Here is a 26,417-nt window from a genome sequence, read left to right on the forward strand (position 1 = left end):
TGGGGGGGGGGGGGGGGGGGGGAATAAAAACAGGAGACAGGATTATTTTTTTACTAAAAGAATAAATTTTATTTCAGCACTGTAAGTCATTTCCCAACCGGTACAAACATGACTGCCATCTTTGTCTCTTTCTGAGCCAATCCTCCCCTCCCTCTGTGAGATCAGACCACCGACAGCCAGACGAATAATAATAAAATAAAAAAAAATAAAATAAAAAAAAAAAGCTTTCCTTCTTCTTGTCTCTCTACAGTCTGGTGCTTCCATAATGCTAACAATGATGACAAATTATACCAACCATAATCATAACAGCAATAATGATGATAATAATTCTATAATATGAATAATTTTTTTTTTTTTCTTTTAAACCCTTTTCGCTGCACATGCATCGGTACTCATTGCTGAGGGCATGATGGGCCAGCGTTACAATAAATGGCTCACAATGATCAAGTTGAGGCCAACGTGGGGCATAAACAGACCAGGGTGGGGTTAGACTGGACCTGGGGGGGGGCGGCGGGCTGTGGGGTGGGGTGGGGGGCAGTCTAGGGAGACAGACAGCATAGGTAGCTTCACTCAAAAGGAAATGTGTGACGACACTGCATAAAATAACAACAGTTACAACACACTTCTGACAATTTCATTCCATGTTCTGTATGAGGAAAGATTGTCTTTTTAAATACACCATTATACATTTCGTTTTGGGGCGAATTTGGTTCTGCCAACATTCTCAGGAAGCAGTACTTTTTTTTCCTTCTCTCCTTTTTAAAACCTCTGGGGCTCTCTAAACCTCGAGGTTGCCCCGACAGGAAAATAGAATTGTCTTGATGTTAAAAAGAAACGCAGATGGGAGATGAAAATCTTCCGCTATTCGATTTCCTCCATTTCATTTCGGGGGGCTCAGGGTGCCCCGCTTTGTGAGACCATCGAATAGGGTTCAAAGCGAGAAGAAGCGGCGTGCATTCTCAGCGCCGTGAGCAGGCTGCGCTTTCATAGCCGAGAGTGCGAGTTTAACGTTTCGAACGACGCGTGAAAAGCACGGGGGGGCGGGGGGAGTTCGGGGGGCATGGCATATTGGAGGATAAGTTTGTGGAGTGTCCACACACGGCATGTGTTAAGATTCTGATCTGGTGTTAGCTTGTGCAGTGGTTCACACAACCTTGAGTCATTCATTCAAGATCGTACCAATGAGGGCAGTGCGGGCGGGGGGAGACGGGCATCACAGACACACGCTCTTCCCCAAAGGCTGCCTCTGGCATCACCAGCAGGGCTTGAACCACGCCCCTAAAATATTTACTCTGGGGCATTACCGTCGGTGTCGGGATCGAGAGGGTGTTTTGGGGGTACGGGGGGGTATGGGAGGGGGATGCTATGTGTACTTTGGTTCTCAGGTGTTCAGATGAGATGTTTAGCTGCTTTGTGCAAGGGCGCAGAGCTCAGCTTTGATTGATAATGAGTCGACCATGAAATCGCTATCAGGGACAATATGAAAATCAAACATAGTGCAGACAACAATTTTCAATTCAAACGGGCAATACTTACTTACGTACGTACATAATAACGGTGAAGTGGTCTAAAGATGCCATATAAAATACAGGTAAGGAAAATTGCAATCATTACAGTTCAAATCTCTAGGTTGGCTAAGCGTATTTCAGTACTAACTGAAGCAATGGTAGAAGGATTAGATTAGATGTAATAACATTAAAAATAGTAAGAAAACACATTTGCACAATTGAATAAAACGTTTTGATTTTTTTCCACTTTTTTTTTCAGACTCTGGCTAGATACATATAGAAACTGATTATCAATGTTAATATAACCTTTACTGTTAGTGGGGTTGATTAAAGGGCGGGGCAGCCCAAAGAGAGAAAACGGCCAATAAAAATGGTCCAAGGCTAAAGGACAGGTAAAAATAAAATAAATAAAAAGGAGATAGGAGTGAAATGGAACTGAAAAAGTATAGTCGGATAGGGTTACCTGTGTGTGCGTTTGAGTGTGACTGCACTTAAATATTGAACCGGAACAGTAACTGTGAATTGAAATGTCCGGTCTGAGCATGTGTTTTGTCTGTCGTTGAACTGTGAAGGATAGACAAAGAGAGAGACAGAGAGAAAGGGACAGAGAGAGAGAGACCGAGAGCGAGAGTGAGACAGAGAGTGAGAGCAAGAGGGAGAGAGAGAGTGAGAGAGAGTGAGAGAGAGAGAGCGAGAGAGAGAGAGAAAAGTGTCATGGAGCAGGTTAGGATAACAAGCATAAAAATCACTGACCAAATAGCTAAAAAAACAAAAAGAACAAAAAAAACAAAAAAAAAACCTAGAAGACAAGGACAAAAGAGGGACACTAAGTCATGTATTGAGTTCAATTATTTTATCCATACTAGCTAGTGTGTAACTTAGGGTATAACATCTATGTATCTGCGTCTATGTAGGAGTATGTCTTGGGTTGCGCGTGTGTATGTGTGTGTACGTGTATGTACGTGTATGTGTGTGTGCGTGTGTGTGTGTGTAGATTATCGTCGTCGTGTCTGTTATTTTCTGTCATCCAAGCTCCAATGTGTGATATATATATGTATGTATTTTTTTAATTTTTTTTTTTTTGAAGAGTTCAGTAGGATGTGTTACCAATTGATCTCTGATGAACTGACAACCACTCCACTGGGAACTGAAACTGCACAAAATCACTTCAGCACAAAAGCAGAGTATGTCGCTGGTAACAAATGCGAACTGAATGTGTTTGTGCACATATGTGCACGTGTGTGTGTGTGTGTGTATGTATGCGTGCGTTGGTAATCGTGTCATCTGGCGAGCATAGAGCGAGAAGGGAATAGTCAACCAGGTAACGCTCTCGGTCGCCACTGAGGAATCCCATCTCCTAACAACGTGCTGTTGCGACACATGTACTCGTACTAATGTCAAAAGTTGAAAGCGGTTAAGTAGGACTCCTAGCAAATCTAGACTTAGTATTTCGGCCAGCGGTGCTATATTTTCTAGCCTGGTCTTTGTTTCCTCGGATTAAATCCGGCGTAGTCCGACACTGTTGCCTACTCTTAACCTAAAAAAATAATAATAATAACACCTACAACACTCTTCATCGTACGCCTAATCCCTACCGATTACAGCTAAGAGTTGAAACCTTTGATTTCGTTTGGTGTCGGTGTAAGAAACAGCGGCGAGGCCTCTGCTGACGGGGGGAGGTGGGGGGGTGGGGTAGGTGTCATCGGACAGCGTTTCACTGTAATGGTGGAGCTGGAAGCAGAGGAGGGGATGTCTGACGTGACTACATTGACGCATAGTCAGGGTGTGTCTCTTCCTTCAGAATGTCATGAGCGCGTTTTTTTTTTTTTTTTTTTTTTAAGTTTTGTTTTCCCCGACATCCAATTTGTGGCGCACAATAGATAGAGCGTAAGTCATCAACGTAGTAAGAAAATAAGGTGCTTCTTGTTGACTTGCCTTTCTTGTCATGAGTTTGTTTTATTATTTCTCAGATATGGGGGAAAAAAAACAAAAAACGAGTATCGTTATCATCTGCATCTCTCAATCTGCTGCATTTTTTTTTTAATTTTATTTCCAACTGCGCTACAAACAATATTTTGCCAAATCAAACTTACTTTGGTGAACACATCTCATCCTCTGTGATCAAGTGGCCTGGTAAAAATATCTCAGCATCCTAGAAGTCTCAGATTAGGGTGGAGCAACAGAAGCCACGTGGCCTCGGTCTCCTGCGTCAAACGTCCCGCTGGCGCACCGCGGGCTGCCCTCCCTGGAGGGGCGGAGCCTCGTCGGCCGCGGGGAGTCCTGCCGGCTGCTATTAAGCGACGTCGCAGCCGATGGCTGTGTTGAGCCGTCATTTCGACGGCAATTGGTCAATCGACACTGGCGGGTAGGGCGAGACTGGGAGGTAATTGCTGCTACGCCGCTCCCCCGTTAACGGCCAGCTCGCTGGGCTGGCCCTGCCGAAATATAGTTTGGGTCTTGGTCGTACGAAACTTAATCCATACGAGCTCTGCATGCTGAGAATAGGGAGTCGTGGTGGATTACAGGTTCTTGTGTTAAATGAGCTGGCGTTTCACCAAACTCTCACTATTCATCTCCGTTTGGGCAGCATACTTATCTTTTTGGCCTTTACTCCAGAAGGTGCCTTAGGTTGTTTTTTTCCCCCCACACACACACACACACACACACACACACACACACACACATCTATATATATATATATAAATATATATATATATATATATATATATATATATATATTTCTTTCAACTGGTAGAGGACTGTCCAGTGTGGTTTTGCGTTTTTTCTTCTTATCTTTTTTTAAAACAAAGTGCTCCTTCATTTGAAACCACTCTGTTCACATTCTGACGTCTCTCAAATAGATCTCTACCTTTAAATGTAGTTCTACGGCTAATAATGATTTAATCAGGCGCAAGGGGACACCCGCCGAAGACTGTGAAGTCTTGTGTATGACAGGGTTGTTCTTATTCGTTACAATAAAATACAACAATAAGTGCTCTCTGTTGTGATATACAATCAAAACTTTTTTTTTTTCCATTAGGGCAAAGGGTGGGGACGATAGAGTAATATACTTTTTTTTTAAGGGGGAAAGGGTAAGACCTTGCATACTTTAGGGCTTAAGGTGCATAAATTCATGGGGTCTCTCTGCACAGCTAAGCGCTAGGCTATGCTACATAGGTCAAGGTAAAGTTTGCACGCCAATAATATTTTGGTGCAGAAGTGCTTCAGTAAGAAAGCAAATAAATCTATAAAGGGCGTCGTAGCTAGCGGGCATGCTAGCTGTCTGTGTATTCTGGAGTGTGGCAAACAGCGACAGGGTGACAGGGTGACCTGCAGAGTACGGGGGGTGAGGTGGGGTGGGGGGCTTGGAGGGGGGGGCACTGCAGATGAAACAGCACATTGGTTTGTTCCACTAAAAATATTTTCCTCACTTCTTGGCTCCAGGTCCAGAGTCAGACTCTACACTCAAGTAAGATGCATCTTACACGAGATGGCTGGTAATAAACTATAGAAGCATCTAGAAACCCAACAAGCCTAGATGCTGCAGCTGTCAAAACCACATCCAGTATGTCACTATCGTGACAAAAGCTTGAGTGTGCAGTCAAAATGTGGGGTTACTAAAGATAAAATAAAATAACATGGAAAAGCCCTGGTACAGAGAGGGCTCGATTAAGATTCAAACCGTATTTTAAAGGGGCAGGCAGGTATTTTAAAGCTCATTCTACTCAGAATGGGAAGGGGGCATTGGAGGACTTTTTTGGGGGGAAGAAGGGGAGGTGGCAGACAGATCCATGGAGATAACCTCTATTGTTATAAAATAATGTAAAACCACATGAGAAACTAAAAAGGGGCAGCTAACTGCTCTGACCTATCACATAGAGCAGTCGAGGAGGAAGGAGGGGCTTTTTGGGGAAACCCTCCACCCTTCACTTCCTGGTCCGTGTGCCTAAACAGGCAGCTAACATTTGGGGCTACAAAACAGGGAAAGGCAGTCGAACACAGATCACTCTTCCAGAGCAGTGCATCCCGGGAGGACGCTGTCACTCTTCCTTCTGTAGCGCTCCGTCTGACGGGCAGTTGTCAAGGCAACAGGGGGCCTCCACTTCCACCCCCTCTGATTGGTTGTCTCTGCTGGCTAAGGCACACGGGATTGGCTGGGCCAGGGGGGCCAGGTCCAAGGGCTGGCCAATGGCAGAGGCCGGCGAGCTGCCGTTCAGCTGCTGAGTTGCGACTTCTGTGGTAGAGCCTGCCTCCTCTGAGGGCTTTGGGGGACTGCTGGATGGGGGGGGTGAAGACATCTGGGCGGGGTAAACGTGCAGAATGGGAGGGAAGAAGAGAGGGAAGGGAAGTGGTCGCCGTGTGTCACGGGGGTGGAAAGCCAAGGATGAGGAACACAAATAAGTAAAAATTACTTGACTTTTTGAGTCAAGAAGAACTTGAATAGTAGAAAACATGGCTACGAAGGTGTTAGTTAAAAAAGAAAAAAAAAGGCAAGGTCCAATTGCGGTTACCTGTGTTCTGGTGGCAGTGGTCTTTTTCCCTCCCCTTAATTTCGATGAAATCTCCTTACCCCTGCTGGCATGGAGAGACACATTCAGACATGGAGGACAAACAGAACTCTGACAGCATCACCACCAAGTGTGTGCCATGTTCTGCACCTACGATTTAAGCGGCTGTAGGTGTAACAGCCCCCCAGGAACCATTTAAATGACAGAAATAAAACCAATCTATTTACCCTTTCCCCACTCCTACTGACACCACCTGCATGTTGAACCCCCCTCTCCCACGGATTGGTTTGTTCCCAGCCCACTGGCCAACAACCATGCCGGCTATTTCCAACTTCCCACCTTGAGGGGGGATGGACTGAATACCTGAAGTCAAGATTACAGAGGGGAAAAAGGGGATTTTTGAGTATAACAATAGAGCAATTTTAAATCAATAAAACCGACATTATAAAACAAGAACGCAGTACAACCTCATTAACCTGAACCCCGTGGGAAAAACAGTCGTTCGGGAGACTGAAATGTTCCGTTGTCCAAAACATGAACACATATAAGGTTTATATGAACTGGGAATATCCTGCGCTATTTACTTGCAGTGGGATCCATAAACATCAAATTAAAAACATTCAACTTTGTAGGAAACCATCATCAGGGTGTGTCCATGTACCTGGGAAGGCTCTGGGCCTGTGCTGTGCGGGGTGGTGGTGAGGGTGGTGGAGGTGTTGGTGCGGGGGCATGTTGCCCATGGGGCGAGGTGGGTAGAGAGGCGGTATGGGGTAGAAGGGAGGAACCATGGCGGGGGGCAAAAAGGCGGGAGGTGGAAGGGGAGGAGGAGGCGGAGGAGGGCGAGACAAGTTGATGCCCTCAAGGATGGCCTGACGCATCTTCTCCACGCGGGACACCAGCTCCTCCTGCAGGACACACAGGGAGGGCCAGAGTTTAGCGGGCACAGCGCGACCTGTCCAATCAGCACGCTGACGCGAGAATGTGAAGGAGACACACGGCAAAGAGTTGCGATATCAGCCTGGACGACTGGTGGGCCCAGAGGGCTCAGCCAAAAAAAGGAGGAATTGATTGCGACCATAATCAAACAGAGTATTACAGAGTATCAATGTATATTACACAATATCTACAACTTAAATGCAAATCCAATGGTCAAGAATACAACCAGTTATCAGTACAATACCGATTTCACCCCAAACTTTTTTGGGGGGTTTACCCAAGTTTTTTTAAACCCGCTAAAACAGGCGATTGATGCAGATTTGGCGAAGGGGCCAAACTTAGTGGGTCGACCCGGGTGTCCTGTTTACATCAGAGCCGATGGGAGGTGGAGCCAATTAAAACCCATGTCTATGGCAGAGCCGTTTGACCCTGGACTGAAACCTGGGTTTTTGGTCCAGTGGGAAAGTTAAAGTTATAAAGTTATTTTAAGAATGACATCAGACAAAAACGAAATAAATAAATAAATCCTCATTTGAGGAATTGATTCAATAGTCGGTAAAGGGTTACAATGCCATTCCCAAGGCCCCATGTCTCCACCAAGCCACAGCATGATCAAATGTAAAAAGTTTGACAGAAGTGAAACTTCCCAGGAAAGACTTTCCTGCCAAAACTCCTCTAAAAACAAAGGCATAAAATGGGCGAGGAAATCACAAAGATCCCGAGAGCAACATGCACGGATCTGCAAGTTGCTCTCTCGACGAAAAAAATGTCAGTGTTGCTGAAGCCCGGTCGGGTGACGCCGCAAGACAATGATGCAAATAGGTTTACGTTGTTTGGAATGTCCAAGTCAAAAATCCAGAGCTAAACCCCAATGAGATTAGGGTCGGGAATCATTTGAAATGGTTTCAAATTGCAAGAGGTGGCCAGATAGAAACACTTCCCTCAGGTGCCTGCCTCCGATGTAGTCTCTGCGGATTGTGACAAGCTGCTGTACACGGCGCTGTGGGAGTTGACAGTGTGGTGCTGCATACAACATCCCAAAGGCAAAAAATACCACGTCATCATAACATATGTGGGCCACACACATAACACATCCAATCCGATAAAACACACACTGCCCAAGTGTGAAGATTTGGGGCAGAGAACCACCCATTAATCAAACAGCATGGTAGCTTTCATTTGACTTCCTGTTCTGTCACGTGTCTTATATTAAGATATGGTGAAGCAACAACAATATTAACTTGTCAAATATAAAAAAACAACAAGGAGGAAAGTGCATAAAGTGTCTTCTCCCTCAGCTAATGTGTGTGCTCTGAAAGAAGGAACAAACTATTTGATTCTAGGTCACGGGGCAAAATTATACATTATATAACTTTTGTTATCTCCATGACAGGAATCACAATTGTAAACAGAATAGGGATGTTAATAATTAACCGTTTAACTGTTATTTTGACTGCATAATAGAGGTGGGCCGGTGATTTCATAATCCGACGATTGACGGTAATTGACTGTAACCGACACAGAAGAAAAAGAAAAAGTCATAATTGTCCGTTGTTAATGTTTTTTTTTTTAAATGTGTAAAATAACCGACCCTTCCCATAAATACGCACGTTTTGGGTATGCTTAAACAACACACGATCCCTCTAAAACAAAGACGACAATTCTCCTCCATGCAGCCATCTCTGAAGTGTGCTGTCTTTGACAACACAACAGCATCGGCCTCTTGTGTGACGTATAACACTCGGTTGAGGAGAATCACACTGATTTAATGAACTTATTTAAAATTATACAACTATTTTGGAGGATTTAATTTAGTAAACGGCGTAGCCTCGGGTGAGGACGTTGCTGACGCTAATATTTTAATATTGTCGGATAACGGTTAAAGATCGGTTAACAAGGGTCTGCGATTGGTCAGAAAAAATATTCTAAATTACAATCCCTAATACAGAATTTTTGCATAGAATAACTGCAACCGCACAGCTGTAATGTGATTATTATTATTTTTTTTTTTATAAAGTAACCGTAGGAGAGTCCTACTGAAAAAATGTAACTGGACAACAAATATTTGTTACAATTCACTAAATGTAGATGGCTGTGAATGGCATGGGAGAGCAACGTAAAGTGAACCGGCACAGCCAGGGAGGGGATATAAACTCTATGCTACGCTACCAACCTCGCCAATGAAAGATGTGGGGGTGGCTGTTTCCCTTCATTTACAACATTACAACTTTACATTTACACCTTTAACACAGCCATACCTGCCCCTCGCACATGTCCAGCAGGGCGGCCCGGTCGCGAGCAGCTCGGGCCAGTTTGCTCTGGAACAGTTTGCCATCAAAGAAGCCCCACGGGCAGCAGTGTTCCCATGGCAACGGCTGGCCACACACATCATTGACAAACAGTGCAGTGTCGACGCCGGCCATGAAGAGTGAGGCCAGCTGCACCCCACGGGCATCCACCTTCTCCACCTAGACACAGAACACACACATATATCAGACATGAGCAATATGTAACAAGACCAGGGTAAAAGCATAGAAAACATTGAGGATGCAATGTTGTTCAAAATTGTTCTAGGATGCATAACAAGAGGCTGCAGCCTCTTGTTATGAATCGTCAGATATATAACCTGAAAGAGTTTCTACACATGTCCTCCTTCATAATCTATGGCATGCACATAGTTAAGAAATGAACAGCAAGTTTCAATTCAGCAACAAGTGAAAATCTTAGTTTGTAATTCATCAATAGAGCAAAAATACCGATATTTGTTCACAATTGCTTTGCATTTAAACATTTAGCCAATTTTACTACTGCAGGTATACAATTAATTTAACTCAAAGTCTTTTGTCACGCAAAGCTCTCTTGTAAGGCTCTTAGAATGAGTCATAACGTCAACATTATCCTACAATTATAGCTTTGTGTCAGCAGTTTGTAGCGCAGAGCGGCAGTTTTGCTGAATGTGCGAGAGAGAAAACTCAGCGAGCAGTCAGGTTTCATACTGAACAACACTCTCCATGGATATATGCAGTATCTCTATATATAGATTTACAGGCTTTTATAACCATAGCAACCTTGTCGTGAATGAAATTGGATGTCAATGGAAAAACCACCTTGACGCAATGTGTCCTGTTAATTCCTTGACCATGAAAATTCACACAAAAGATCGTACTCTCCAAACAGACATACGTTGAAAATAATTTATAGTTGAGGCTACTGCAATGCCGCTGGAGGAGTTTGACTCTCAGAATAAGCCTAATTTACAAAACAGGCTCGGGGGACCTTTTTTTTTTTTCTCCACACATTACATGTCGGGATTTGCACACGCATGCTTCTACCTTGAGCTCTTGTAGTTGGTCAGGTTCATAGAGCTGGTTGGAAACGGCCTGGGCCAAGAAGGCGTCGAGCTCGTGTCTCTGGAGGATCCGACCGCCAGGCCACTGCATCATATACCTGGGAGTGAGGGTAAGGAATGGATTCAGAAAATTTAACGAGAAGTGAATGGGAATTTAATTGAAGCATATTTTTTATTATTTATTTATGTATTTATTTTATTTTATTTATTTATTTTAAACCCGTGTACTACTCTCACTGCTTTTTGTATGATCATTCTTTCTTTAACAGAATACCAGAGAAAAGCACTGCTGTTCAGAGTGCATCTACAACCAATAGAAAATATACTCTCATTTCCCATTTGCCACCAAAATTAGTTCTGGGGTGGGTGAGGCACCTGAAATGAGATGTGTCTGCATTAAATAAAACTTGCACCTTGTATCTTTTAGCCAAGGCGCTTGTGGCCCCGAGTGGCGACTGAAAATTGATTTTTAATTTTTTCAAATTGGTGCTCTTTAACGCTAAGAGTCTAAAGCCCCTTTCACACTTGCACTGCAAGCCATAAATCCACTGGCAATGTTCCGTATTGGCGTCATGTGGGAAAGGGAGCCCGTATTGATATTCCGTAAAAGTCGTTCCGTACATTTCCTCACTCTCCATCTAGTATAATTTCTGGAAAAAATGTATGGCTGAATGGATGTACCATGAATGGAAGCAGTAACACTGCCGTAAAGTAGGGGTGGAACCGAATCCAAATGAAGCACAAATTGTGTTTTTTTTTAAACAAATATTTGTTTTGTACAAATATGTCTAAAATTATTTGTTTTCAGGGAAGAGGGGAAAAAATAAATAAAAATAAAAACTTTCGGCAAGATGGCGTGTCTGATCCGAACCGTGGCGCTCAGCTGCAAAGAGGAGAAACTGAAGCACGTCCAGTCTCTATGGAGACAGGTCTTTTTCTGTTTACATTTTATTCTTTTTCATCTAAAAAAAATGCCACCCATACAGTGGACGTGTATTTTAGAGATAGGGGTGCGATGCGGAGACATTGGGCACAAGCACTTTGCTTGCCCGCCGACTGCACCGGACAGGGAGAGGTGGAACGGGTGGAGAATGTTCCTTCTCCGGAGGCAGAGAGTAGGAGAGGTTGAAAATGATCACACTGATTTAATAACATCGGGTTAGGGTTATTGCATCCGGGGACGGGGGCTGTGGGACCTCATTACAGCGAAGGGAAGGGGAGACGGGAAGCAAAGCACTGCATGGTCTCTGAGAGCCAAGAAAAAAAACAAACCCATTCAGATTGTATGTCTGTAGCAGAGAGATTGTCCAAACCATCAAATCTACACTGGAAATAACATACCAACCCTAAACCATTGCATACCATATCCATAACAGTCATCTAATAACAGACTCCATACGCAACTTTTTCGTAAAGGAGGCCAATGTGGGAATGACTACCTAATACCGTTGCCAGATATTGTTTAATCGAGCAACGTTAGGGATCTGAGGCGTAGCATCACGGAAACAGGAGAGAACCCGTGTGGGGAGAGAAACATACAGTCAATATGTTCCAGACCGCTACAGTCAACCGTTGGTTTGTTAGTTTCATATCTTATTGATCTTTTTGTCCTGATGTGAGACGTCACTTCCTCCACTGGTGGTACATACTTGCAAAACTCTGGCCTATTGAATCAAAGATGGATGGACTCCCTGTCAGGTTTAGTGGTTTGGTGAACATTTTTTGGTGGCAGTGCTCACTCACTCTTAAGCCTACTGTTTGATGGGATTCCTCTACTAAATAACACTCAAGTGTGATAAACACACACAACATAGTATTATGGAGAATGAGTAAAGAAGTATTACATTTGCACATGGTTTCTACAGTACACATGTTTGGGCTGCATGATATCTCAGCATCGTCATCGCGAAGTGCGCATGCGCAGTAGTCACATGGCACGACATGCTGATGTCAAGTAAGCCAAATTAACTCGAACACGTCACGCTACAGCTTTTTTGCTGCTTGATAAAAAAGGAAAACTAGCACAGTTCTCATTTTCCATGAGTAATCTTCAAGAGAAGTCTGTCTGATTTAACATAATTCCGACCTGCCAACCTGGGGAAAATATTTTGAGTACCACAACAGTGTAACAGGGAGTCTCCGTTGTGTTTGAGTCACTGCAGCTTAATGACTCCATCAGTTATTCACACTGTAGTCGTCTTGTAACGAGGCTAATCACATTGTATGCAAGATACTACAGCTAACTATATACAGCGTACACATTCGTATCATTAGGATATACGCCTTGATAAGCATCATCTCATAAAGTTATCGAACATGTTTACCAACTAGAAGACCGATTGCCATTTTCTTGGCCGATTCCTATTTCAGATTTTTTTATTTTTTATTTTTTTCAGTCTGACCTGCAGATTCCGATTGCCAATCTGCTGTACATCAATGACAAATACATCCCGTCATCTGATCATGCTTACGTGATTGGACAGCTGCACATACAGACTACCACTGCAATTTTCAGTTACCACAACAGTGAGATTGCAGATTTGGACACTTTTTATTATTGTTCATTACTCACCGTGGAACAATAATAGAAAAATGAAACTGTCAATGAGTTCCAATAAAATTATCAAGTTTCAGTATAATTCAACCTGTAACTCTCACTGAGTTAACTAACATGGAAATGTTCAAACTTCAAATGAAAGTCTCTTTCACTTTAAGTCCAAATATCCATTTATATTATATTGATATGGTACTTTGCAAATAAATTGCAATCATTACAAAAAAATAAACAAATAAAATGAGTTGTTTTTATCTTCACTCCTGTTCACTAGAAGTCCTCCTTCGCTCACGGTGCATTAAACCAAATTAATCAAATCCAACAAGTCATTTTACTGAGTGACTCGCCAAGAACCAAGTCTCAAAAAAGAGTCACACTTCTGATCACGATCAGAGCTCGGCTTTGACAGTGATAAAAACGCAGTCTGAACAATTTTGTAATATTGTCAGGCGATAAATAAATAATTTATCTAATCTTCTTTATGTACCTTGAAGTACCTCCAAACAGCTGACATTTTTTTCTTTCGCTCTCTTTTTTGAGCGTCAACTACATTACATTACGTTACGTTGATATTGGGTTTGAGTATCGCAGCATTTTTACAGTTCAGTACATGAGCACAGGCTTGGGCTGTAAATTTCACAGAAAAAAATAAATTTGATTTTTATATGTTAACATTACGCTCACATTTTTGTGCTTTATAATAATAACTCTCCCACTTCACCTCACAATGCAGCGTTACACCTCGGTGGATAATAAAGTACTGCTCAGTGCACAGCGTAGAGGGGAGGGGGAGGGCTTACGGAACCACAGGTCGTAGCACCTGGTCCAATCCGTGGGATGTTAAATACCCAAAGAATGTACAGCATTGGTATGTACTGATTGATTTCCATCACTAAATTACAATTATATATGTATATACATTTTCTTTTACGTAGTTTCAGCTGGCATTTAGCACCTCCATTATTTGACTAAGAATTGCGTAGTTGGTACACGAAATGCGTGCAGGTTGGCAGGTCTGCATAATTTACATTGATTTTAGGGTTCTTTTCCAAATTTCCAAGAACCATGGATTCGATAAGACACGGGCATTGAGATTCTGCTTATTCGGTTCCCAACTTTTGCGAATTTCAGTCCGCACCCCGACTGGCTCAACTTATGCAGACAGGAAAATGTTGGAAAAATACATCCAATAAGTGTCCTGAAGCGACATGGTCACCCATATTTGTTTACATCGCTCCCATGAGCAGATAACATAAAGCACCGTAAAGCTTCTGCTGCTGATTTGCGACATAGCGATAGAAACAGTATCGGGAGCACACACACACACACACACTTCTGTTTATAGCCTGGACCATGGCTGACCACAGCAAATGGATGGTTTGAACTAACTACATTTTTATTTTTCCTTTACTAATATTATTCCATGATTTATTAAAATAGTTTGATTTGTAATTGTTTTTGTTGATTATTCCTTATAATAAAGCGTGATATTTATTTTTATAAATTAAGGGAAAAAGAACCCTTCCTTTGACAGTTGACAGTTTACTGATTATAGCCTAAATGTGCCAAGAATAAAGATATTATTTGTATTAGTTATGGAGATGCACTCCCCTACAAAATCACCCCAATCATTATAGAATGATACCGTTTTGACACCAAAATCAGCAGGTTTACCTGGGTTTTCTAAACCCGGGTAAAGACCGGCTTGGGGTGGTGCTGGAGTGACTCGGAGCCCGGCGGAGAGCGTGGGGGTTCTTCTCCGTGCTCCCCACGGAGTGATCCTCACGGTGAAAACATTTCATGGTCCCCCATAAGGGAAAGAAGTCAATAACTTTTGGTTTGATTTTGGATTCTAAATGGGATGTGAAATGATCGAATGATACACGGATATTCCTGTCTATTTATACGCCAACACCCGGAACTTCAATGTGCTTCGCATCGCGCAGGTAAAGGGGCCAAAAGTACCGGGTGTCCTGTTTATATCAGAGCCAGAGCAGATAAAAACCTGTCTATTGCAGGGTCATTTGACCAGGGACTGAAACCCGTGTTTTTCCTTTCCCACTGATGACAAATGCCAGATGTTAGCAGGTGTTACTGGGTTTTTGGTGCAGTGGGAAAGGGGTATGACAAATTCTTCCCAAATACAGCTATTCAAGTAATCTGGTGAAAATTGTATTGTTTATAGGGCTGTTAAGAGTTGCGATAACACGGTACGCAAATTTGTTTTAACGGCAAATGATTTTGACGCATTAACGCACTTTCTGTTTTTTTGCCTGACCTGTAGTTAAAATGGCGCTGTCTCCCTGGGAATGTAATATGGTTGGAATCTCACCGCCAGCAGATAGTCACCTTAACAGTTCAATGCCCTGGGTTTCAACACCTGATAATAATGAAGAGTGCGAGTCCCCCTCCTCTGCGCTTGGTGCTGAGGCCCAGTTATTGGGGCTGCAGAGCTGGCGCTGAGCTAAAGGCAAAGCAGTGGAGGCACAAACCCAATATTCCGACAGAAGTGATGGGGAACCTAAACTCGCCGGCCAACAAGACCAATGAGCTGGCTGCCCTGGTGAGGCACCAGAAGATCAACAGGGAGTGTAGATTATTGTTTAACAGAAACTTGGCTGACCGGCAACATACTAATGTGGATTGATTGGTAGTTACGACTGTGAGAGCGGACAGGGACGTTCCTGCCGTATGGGGTAAACATTGCTGGGGTGCCCCATTGTTCGGAGTGAGAACAGCTGTTCCCTTGAATAAACAAGGGTTTCTGCCACCATGCAAATAGGAAAAAGCCAGGGTTTCTGGATAATATTTGTCATTGTTTTGGGTTGTTAACTGATTTCCAATAAACATACATTTGCATAAAGCAAGCATATTTGTCCACTCCAATGTTGATAAGTGATGTTGATATTAAACACTTGAAAAATATCCCTTTAAGCCACATTTTGAAATGTGTGATTGAATAATCGCGATTAACTATGGACAATCATGCGATTAAATATTTTAATCAATTGACAGCCCTAATTTTTTTCATATTGCAATATATATTGCAGAAAAGAAAAAATATGTCAGTTTTTTTACAATATAGTGCAGCCCTAACACATATGATAATTGCTATCAGAGATGACAGGATATCAGGAAATATTAAAATGAAGTTATTTCATGTAGTTTGATGAGGACCGTACCTGAGCACGCAGCACATGAGCAGCAGGTGCTGAGGCACCTGTGCTGGGTTGAGCAGGGCAGGGCAGTCGGAGCGCAGGCAGGCCAGGAAGGCCCTTGTTCTCCTGGATCGGTCCTCGCTGGCCCGGCCAAGCCACAGCCGTCGCAGGTTGGGACAAGTCCACTCTCGGAAACACATGGCCGGAACTAGCTCTGGGGTCAGCGCAGACTTGGCCTTGCCGCTACTCCACTCTTTCACTATCACCGGTGGAACTGGGGTAGACAGGCAAGGAAAATGTGTCATCAAAGTATGTACGATACAGCTTAACAATGTTTTGAATTATTTTTTACTGTAAAGTTAGGAAATTCCATATTCATCTTTAAAGCCTGCATGAGTCTGTAGAAATAAATTCCTAATATGCACATTATAAATTATTGAAAGTGATGTTGCATAAGTTTTACACCAACACCCTGAAATATTCAATCTAGATGAGAGGGAAATGCTCCGCCCATACTAGGAGTTTGGACTGAAAGGGTTGCATTGTAGATCAAAAACGCAGACAGTAGTGCCAAAAATATATATCTACTTGGTATCGTTTTGTTCAACTGAGTGATAAGCGTGTTTTAAGATGCCTTTTGGAGCAAGTTGACACTTGGAATTCAGCTTATTATCTTCAGGCCTGTAGCTGATGATTTGATCCAGAGCGGTTCATAATCACTGAATTATTAGACCGCCCCTGCCAAATAAACATTCACAGAGGTTCAGTTGCCTTGCACAAGAGCCTGCTGAATGTTTTGTGAATGCCTGGGGAGCTATGTTTGGGATTAAAACATTTCCCTCCATCTCCCAGCAGCGCCCTCTCCGCTACCTTCCACGGGTCCCCTCTTGCGCAGGGCGAGCCTCTCCAAGCGTCGGTGTGTCTCGGCCAGGCTGAAGAGGACACCGTAGGCATACTGTCGAGCGGCGCGGAACAGCAGGGAGGCAGGAGGCAGCTCAGAGTTACACTCGTCCTCTATGCACACTGGCATCTTCATCTCTCCCTGGGGAGGCAGGACGGGGGTAAAGAATGGGAACGTGGATTTACAACACGTTTATGAGCTCTCTGAGGAGAGTAATATATTCACTATAGCTCTGGTTTTATAGCACAGGTAACTAGGCTAGCTGTCAGAAAACAAACTGTGACACTTTAGAGGTATTTCTGCAATGCAAGGGCAGTGGAGATGCAGCAGACAATCAATCTAAAAACAAAATGCCGTCTTTCTCATACTTTCCATCTTCATTAAACAACACACTACTGCATTGGAAATTTAACAATACATTCTGAGGCTGTGACAGGTGGACCTGAAGAACGAGCAGCCAGAGACAGTAATCAGCTTTTTACCTTAGTCAATATGTGATAAATCTGGGGGTACATCAGTCCTCTGCGATGTCTGTGTTCTGCCACGCGGAGTACCTCGGCGCTGACCTGGTAACATTGCGATGGTTTGAACCTTCGGATCACAATCATTATGATACCGCTCGGTTTCATATACACTGAATGCAATCACACTGACCTGGGGCAGGGGAGGCGTGGTGATGTCCATGTGACTCCTCGTTGCCATAGAAAGCAGTGACGGAATGTTTGAACCACCCCCGTTGCCGTGAGAACCGTCTCCAGGGGCCGAGCCCCCCCTGCCAGAGGTTTCCTCCCATCTGGAGGATTTATCCGTCAAATGGCTGAGAGAGCGCAGAAAAAAGAGAAAAGAAAAATAAGGGGGTGTAGTCACTGAATACTCTCCACTAAGTGCAGAGTTCAGTGAACTTGTGGCAACATTTACTGACAATGAGTAGCAACAACTGTAATAATTGGTCATTGTAATTAAAAATTCTGACTGCTGAAATTCTTAAAAGAACAGAAACTGTTGCTGTCATGTTGGCTTCCACCTTGGCAGTGGAACTACTTATTTTGTTCATTGAAATGAACAAAACAGTAGTTAAGGTAGTAGTAGTAGTTAATAGTATTTATAAAAGGTTGCTCAGCAAATGGTACCAAGTTTTTCCAAAACTAGCACAGGCCAATAAAGAGCGCATTTTCTTATTGGCTGACTGAGCATTTCCAAATTCCACACGTTGCATCATGAGCTTATGGAAGGCTTGACTCTAGATTGTATTTTTTGGTGAGTCGTACTTTGCGTTACTGTCGTTGGGTTCATCTCCATCGGAGGACGAGGAAGGAGAGGGGGAGGGGCCAGACTGGGTGCCAGCGTGGTGATTGGGTAATCTGTTTCCACCCTGAGTGGAATCATAAGGAGCCGACCAGTCGGTGAAGGGCATCTTGCCCGCCAGAGAGTCGTTGCAGTCCTGCAAGGGAGGCGGCGGGTTCTGGAACAGAAGGTTGGAGCCAGGTCCATACGGGGCGTTTTGATAGGGCGGCTTTAACCCTGGAATCTGGGGAGGCGGGAACTGCAGTTGGAGAGTAGAGTAGAGGAGAGGAGCGGGGGGGGGGGGGGGGACAGAGGAGCGATGGAGGCCAGGAAGAAACAAGCAGGAGCGGAATGACAGAGTGTGTGAGGTGAAAAGAAAGGAGAGGAGGGGTTATGGGGAGGAGGACGTCTCAGGGAGAGGCACTACAGCATTTCACATCTAGCCAACGTTTTCGACAGGCCGGCACCCTTCACCGTAGGTTCAGCTTACAGTTCACCCTACCTAGCCACATGCTTCAGAGAGATTAATCACTATCAGAATACCATGACAGTAATAATCCAACCTGATTCTTTCCTGGCTGCATCGGTCCCATGTGTCCGGGTGGTCCACCAAATGGATTAGGTCCAAACCCGGGTACTAAGAGAGAGAAAGAAGGTATGAACTATAGCAATCACCTGGTCACAATCACTTGCGGTGACCAGCATCGTTTTGTACTATCATTCATAGTGGTGTAACGGAGTGATCTGTACGGATCGCCCCCCCCCACGGCTTGGCACGCATTTGAACCGGGTGATCAATTGCAAAATTTAACAAACATAGTGAAAAACCAAAGCCTGAGTCGCAGGAGCTCAGCTGGAGCGCAACTTGTGCCTTCTAATAATTAGAAGAAAAAGTGCACTCTGATTCAATAAAATATGATATCTTTTACAATATGTTATATAACCTGTTTTGTCCACTTCAGAGGGCACAACAGAGACGGGCAGCTTGTGATTCATTCCATAAGAGTAGTTGATGTTGCGGATATGATTTGAATTGTGATATCAAAGATAATAATGTTAAACGGAACATGACGCTGTGATTTGATAAATAGAATTAGGAAAAAATTCTGATTGGAGAAGGACGTACAGAGCAGACACGGACATGGAGGACAGAGGAGAAGAGACGCACTTGGCGCGGTGTGTTGAAAAGTTTGTCACTTACAGCTCCTACTTTTATCAACAAAATTGTATGAAATATTTTGTTTATATTTATTCCACTACAAAAAATAACATCATTTATAATGATTTAATGTGACTGGACTCAAAGGTTACTTATTGAAAACAAGTGTTTTCTTTACAAATCAAGACTGATAGGGTTGGGGCTGAAAATAATACATGTTCAAATCAAATTGAATCGTGTATTGAGATGCAGACTTCTCTGCAAAAACGACTGTAACTCACTGAATTCTGAAATGATTTTAATAGAATTTTGTTTGTTATAAATGTGAGAAATTGAACACGATAATGGTTACTGAAATTAAATTCAGTTACTGGGGGCGGATCTTATCATATTTTTTCATTCACTACCCTGTTTAAAGGACGATGGTATCATGCATGCCTCATATTGCACTTTCATTTAACAATTGAGTATTGAATATTTTATGTATTTTAAGATTTAATTTAAACATTGGACATCTTGAATGTTGTTTCCATTTAAGTCCATGGGCAACAGCTCCTTGCTTTAAGTGTTTTACGGAATAAAAGGAAAGCCAAGTTATATTTGTCCCGCCACCCGCCCCTTTTTTTGCTGATCCGAAAAATGATCCGATCCGTGACCGAAAACCGTGATATGATTCGAACCTTGAATTTTGTGATCCGTTGCACCCCCAATCATTCGTTTCTATAAATGATCTGTTTCCATCCAAATTTGTTGCAATAAACTTAATGTGAATTGAGTGAATATCCACCCAATGATTCAATTTTTATATTCATTGTCAATAGATTAACAAATGTCATGATCGTGAGCCCTTGTATGAACAAAACAAAAACGTGACGCATAATTACAACCATTGTAATAAATGTTTTTATAAATTTGATGCAGGCATTTATATTTGTTTCCAAAAAGGTCCCCCCATCCCCAAAGAGAAAGCGAGGCTTTGTTACTCACAAATGAACGAGGAAGGCCCCATGTTGAGCGGGCGTGGCTTGGAGGCAGCTGAAAAATACTCCACGGCTTTCTTAAATCGCTCCACCTTGTCTTCCATGCGAGACTGCAGGAAGGAAGTACGGCAGGTCGCGGATCAATGTAAGGTTCTGAGATGTGACGTGCATGCTTGCAACACCTGCCTCTTGTGTGTGTACCTGTGACTGTTTGAAGACATCTCGGGCGATGGCGTCGAGGTTTCCCAGGTCTTTTATGGAGGAGACGTACTCCGACACGGCCTTGATCACCACCTCACAGGGGGGGAGCACCAACTGGTGGGCACGCACCTGCAACAACACGCCCATTACGACATGTGTGTGTGTTAGCGATACAAATTCTTCTTGGTTCTCATTGTGTGCAATGCACACTCAACCAACACAACATCCACGGCAGTAAAAGCAGTATCTCCCGTTCATTCAAATTTAGCGTAATGGCTTAAATAAAAAACTTGGATCAATGGAAGTTGTTTTTTCTATTTATCAATTGCATGGGGCTGTTGTGGTACTTGTAGGTTGGAAGTTGATAAAGGATTTGGACACGGCGGTGTAGCGCGGTTAGGGAGTCTGGTGATAAGTTGCGGCTCTAGGTTATTATATACGGTAATAATATAACTAATAATAAAATTGCCAGTGGAAACCCCGTGATCAGCCATTGATCACTCAGTTAACAGACCATTGATCACAACCTGGAAACAGATCTCTATAGAAGCGCTCTCTCCCGAAGCAGTCATAGGTTGATGTGGCTAATGGGAAATTCAGTTTTGAATAGTGCAGACAATGTCGCAGAAAATAATTATTGAAATACTATTTTTGAAATGTTTTATATAATTTTAAATAAAACTTTAAAGAGCCGCAATTGTGTTACATAAAAAAAATATTTTATTTTTATCGCAGCCTTTGCCATTAGAAAATTGCGTTCTATTACATTGCGATGTCTGTTTGAATTTGATTAATCATTCAGCCCTATGCTTAGTTGTGACTAGGCACAACTTTAATTCATATTTAATGAGGAATAAAAAGGCTTGAAAGGTTTCCTGAAATCAATCCACATTAGACAAGAGATCCTGCAGTGCAATATCTACATTTTAAGTAAACTCTCTAGAGACTATGATAATAGAACTTTAATTATAGATGGCTTTAATTTTGCAATTAGCCCAAAACAAAAGTTTGTTTTCTATTGTCTGTATTTGCACCAGAAGCACTAAGTTAAGGCTGTGATGTGCAGTAGTCTCAGGTTGTGGAGGGTGTACATACCTTGAGGGAAGCGAGTGGGTGTTCTGGTCCCAGCAGGCTCCAGTGGAAGGCAGCGAGGTCCTCGTCAGGCAGAATGTGGTTTCCTAAAGGGCACAGAAAGCGCTTTCATATGTTTGCTGTATCAACAAAGAACGGTAAGCAGCCAAAGAAGAGCAACCAAACCACCCCACAAAGGCAGGACTTGTGCATTTTAACCAGAGGAAAACAAACATTAATGGTTCCTGTTTAGTTACATATATGCATTAGGGGTGGGACAATCCATTTAAGACACCATTTGATACGGATAAAGTTTTCCCACTTTGAACCTCTATATGAATAGACTCTTGCTTAGCTGCTTGAATTATAGCAATTTGGAAATATACTGATGTTTACTAGCACCGTCTTGTAATCAGAGTGACAACACATACATTTTTATGTTGTGAAATTCCTTGGCTCAATATCTGATCCCATCCCTAATGTGCATGCAAATGACTGTGTGTGTGTGTGTGTGTGTGTGTGTGTGTAGGTACATGCAGGAGCATGAGAGCAGGTGTTCCGTAAATGTGGGTCGCTCCCTACCCAGCAGCGCAGCAAAGCAGGGCAGGTGCTGTGTCTTGAGCCCGAGCTGCCTGGCAGCCTCAGACAGCAGATACTGGTGTGTGGTCAGGTTCTTGCCATTCCAGCTCAGTTTGAGTGCATGCGACGAGAAGTAGGCGGGTACGTTGCAGAGGGCAAACTCAGAGTCCTGAGCAATCAGGCCAGAGAAGCCGAAGTCCCTGTAGAGGGACAGCACCTCCTGGTGGTGGTCCTCCAAAGTTTGAACAACCTGTAGATCACAGGGAGAGAAATGAAAAGCTACCTTTCCGTTCCATGGACATTTTTTTATTCAATATTCATATTACAATATGAAATTACTGTACATATTGTGTACATTCACTAGAGCCTATTTAAATGATGAAATTCAACACAATGAGGGAAAGTACAATTTGAAAGACGGAAGGCTTACTCCATTCATGCCTAAAATGATTGGACTTATAGTGTGCAAAAGGACAGTCACTGTACAGCCACAATATAGTACAGATGGCGTTAGAACTACATATAATGGATGGGCATCAATATTCAACGAATAGAATATTAGAATAAAGTCATACATAGCAGGATTTTTTTTTTGTTAGAACATAGTGACGAGCCTTCTGAAAATAAACACATTATAATGTGAAATGAATGCAATCTCACCTGCCCTGGGAGAGTTACACCCTCCATTAACAGATGTTTTTATGTGCATCTGATAACAATTTCACAGCCAACAGTTTTTTATTGGTATGAGAAACAAACACTTGAAAAATACTAAGAAGTGACAAGATAGGCTCTAAAAGGCTTTTGCAACAGCAGGTCTGACATGGCAGCAGGTAAGTCAAATTTAATAATGGGTAGTAACCGATAATAGTCAGAAAGATATAACGCCATGCGTTTCTACCTTCCAATGTATTATGTAGTCTTTGAGTGGTTTAGGATATAATTGTTTGCTTCAGGTTAAGGGATTTTCTTGTTTATAAAATAAACAGTAACAATTCTACAAACAACCTGTGATTTTCTAAGAAGATAAATCAAAAACAGAATCAACCAAACATTTTTCACTTTGAAATTGAGGCCACTAAATGATCTGAGATTTTTTTTTTCCAAATGTATTGATCTTAAGGTTACATTTTGAGGTAATATAGCAAATTATATTGTTATAGCAATATGTGTTAAAATAAAACAAGATTTATGTCCCTTGAGTCCTGACATCCATTGCAAAGGACTGGACAAGTGTGAACAGTTCATCTGATGAAAAAAATGTCGACCCTTGTGGTTGATCACTGGGGCCTCAAGCTACTCAGGAGTTAATGACGGTTGGATAATAGTTGTTGAATTTCCTGAGGTCTTTAAGTCCTGGTCCATTGAGCAAAAAGTTTCTGTAATACTGCAAATTTTATATTTTTTGTAATTTAGGGAAGTGGCTAAATGCCACTACTGTATCACCCCATGACCTATTCAAAAACAGTTGAATAGTAGTGGAAGGAGGGATCCAGACCAAATTCTTATGCAAGTAGTTTAAGTGACACTGACAATTATTGTATGACAAAAGTCAGTGGGCAAAGAAAAGACCAAACAAGGCTATAAGAGCACTGCAGAGTGATGAGAAGGTATCAGAAAGGAACTTGTGGGTACCAGGGACTTAGATCGACCTAAAACACTGTTTATTATGTGTATTGGAGCAGTAAAAATGTAAAAGTAAAATAAGACAACTAAACAAAGGCTTTTTAATTTGTTTCCAACACAAACAGTTGTGCTTTGGTAATTATTTTAAGAATGGCTTAGTATATTTTACTTCCCTCTAATACACAAAATCTATGGGAGTTTGTACAACCGAGCAAGCTGTACTCAAGTTACCATTTCTAATGCCAGACAATAGCTGAAATAGTGAGTAGTAAAAATAAATAGTGTGGCATTTAGGAAAGGTATAGCTCACACAGCAGTGAGATTCATGACACTTTAGGAATGTGATGAGGGCCACTTCTTACTACGAGGAAAAGGAGGGCAAACATCCGTGAACATAAAGCTATCAAAAATCACAGGTAGATCAAAGAGCATTAATGCAATCAGGCAAAGAATTGGCCTTTTCATTCAACATAATATGATTTCTACTTTGGATTTACTATCAGGGCGTTTTCATAGGAAATGTAAGCCTAAGTAAAAATGAAAGTGCAAAACAGATCATGAAAAGACGAGTACAGACTGAGCACCATTTCGATTGGCATCAAGGAAACTAATTAAAATGGTATTTCTCATCCGCTATTATTTGAGCTACCTTAGGACATATGCATATTTTTCCTGGGGGTTAATTATACATATAATTTTAACGTTTGTCTTCATAGAGTCAAGAAAATGTGAGTCATCCCTCATCGCAAACCTTAACACATGCACAAATGTTTTGACACAAATGTCTGAATCATATGATTGTTTCTATCACCAACACCGTCACAAACAGAAATGCGAGAGGAAAAAGTCATTACAAATGGAACAGCAACAATCACCGGGGATCTATAAATAGTCCAACTACTAGGCAATTATCAACAATTTTAAAGGTTCATTGAGTTCATGTTATGTAATATATATGCTAGGGCATCCTCCACAATACACATACGTCTACCCTTTCAAAAAGAGGAACCCAGTGAGCAAATAGCTATCCTTGTAACAACATCTTTCCTCCTCTCAGTATCCAAGTGCAAATAAATTAATCGAGAACAGAAACATGAGCTGGATCGGGGGATCTCTAGATGCAGTGTTCATCTGACCGACACACAGATAATGCTGCCCCACAGCTTTCAAGTACATTTTGAGTTTGCGACTAATATTGTCATTGCATCAATGTGTCTGCAAAACAATCCAGGGCAATGAGTTTCATTGGTCAACAATCAGCTGTAATTGCACATAAGATAGATAGATAGATAGCTAGATAGATAGAAGCACATCAATACAAAAGGCAATAATAATAATAATAATATTATTATTATTAATAATAATAAGTAATAAGGATATAAAAACAAAAATATGGCAATATGAATAAAGCTAAAAATAAATAAAAAATGTAGACATTTGGCAATTAACAATAAAACTAAAATGTGACTAAAAACTAGAAAGTTTGGCAATATTCCATACACCTAAAATAAACTTTTTTTGGGGGGGGGGGTGTCTATATACAATTAACCTAAAATTTAGCAATACAAAAATGAAGCTCTGTATCAACTACTCTCACTGCATAATTATTGTTTGTACCAGGATGTAAAACAACACAAAATCAACAGGATTCTAATCTAAATGTGAACAGATTACAACTTGTATTAGGCGTGGACTTACCCGCACTCGGAAGCGGAACATGGCCAGGCGGACGCAGTGGCTGAGGCAGGCCGGGGGCAGGAACCAGGCCCTGGGGGGCGGGGTGGCCTTGCTGCCGACGTGGTTCACGATGAGCTGTGCCGTCTGCCGCTGGCCCTGGGCCCGCCGCGCCCACTCGGGCCAGCGCTCCTTGCCCAGGGTGCCGTTGAACACCACGACGAGCTCCAGGCCGCCCTGGTAGAGGCACGCCTGTGACAGGGCGGCCAGGTAGCCCAGCATGGCGTTCCACTCGCCGCCACACACCCAGTCCGTCTGGTAGCCGCCGTACAGGCGCTGGAGGCCGGAGTCCGCGTCGATGAGGATCCTGGCGGGTGGAGGCAGAGGCGGGGGAGGCATGGGCCCGGGATGGTGTGGGTGATGATGAGGGTGGTGGTGGTGGTGGTGAGGGGGCTGGCGGCCCGCGGTGCGGCCGAGCTTTAAGAGATCCACCGGGACCGCTGCCCCGGGGCAGCGCTTCTCCAGGTACTCCTGGAAGCCCTGCACCCCCATGACGGTGTTGTTGAGCCGGTGCGTCTGGCCCGGAGCGGGCTCGGGGTGCGTTCTGTACGCCGTGTTGGTGGTGTGATGTGGGGCGAGACAGCTAGCCGTGCACTGGCAAGCTGGCTGCTCTCCGGTGGGTGACTGACTGGAGGAGTCTGGTTAACCCTGCGAAACTACTTTAAGTCCGGTCAGGTCCGATCTGACCGACCGTGCACAGCTTTGGAGGAATTATAATAGAGCAATGTATCCCAGAAGCCCAAACCAAGCGGCGTGAAGCTCAGTCCATACCTACTGGGTTGTTTTTTTTTGGTGTTGTGCCAGCAAGGCCGGTCTGGCTGCAGCTCGAAAAAGTTTACAGATTGCCGAGCCCCATAACTTTGTATTTA

General features: G+C 42.9%; 1 protein-coding gene across 2 annotated transcripts; it reads right to left on the reverse strand.

Annotated features, from left to right (window-relative positions):
• Nucleotides 1-51: 51 nt before the first annotated feature.
• On the reverse strand, nt 52-26,229 carry fam120c (family with sequence similarity 120 member C). Of its 2 annotated transcripts, none has more exons than XM_080016054.1 (17): nt 25,513-26,229; nt 22,192-22,438; nt 21,634-21,716; nt 20,539-20,667; nt 20,345-20,447; nt 18,762-18,835; nt 18,183-18,457; nt 17,569-17,731; nt 17,397-17,480; nt 16,884-17,055; nt 16,038-16,287; nt 10,285-10,399; nt 9,211-9,420; nt 6,678-6,921; nt 6,244-6,379; nt 6,020-6,080; nt 52-5,806 (listed from the first exon to the last, which is right to left on the reverse strand). In XM_080016054.1, the coding sequence occupies exons 1-17, from the start codon at nt 26,038-26,040 to the stop codon at nt 5,549-5,551; spliced, it is 3,132 nt and encodes a 1,043-aa protein (XP_079872180.1). In that variant the 5' UTR covers nt 26,041-26,229; the 3' UTR covers nt 52-5,548. The 2 variants fall into 2 exon arrangements, with proteins under 2 accessions (XP_079872180.1, XP_079872179.1); XM_080016053.1 differs by having other exon boundaries at nt 6,020-6,083.
• Between the last annotated feature and the right edge of the window lie 188 nt (nt 26,230-26,417).

The sequence above is a fragment of the Zeus faber genome (genome assembly GCF_960531495.2).
Source record: "Zeus faber genome assembly, chromosome: 15".
Lineage (NCBI taxonomy): Eukaryota > Metazoa > Chordata > Actinopteri > Zeiformes > Zeidae > Zeus > Zeus faber.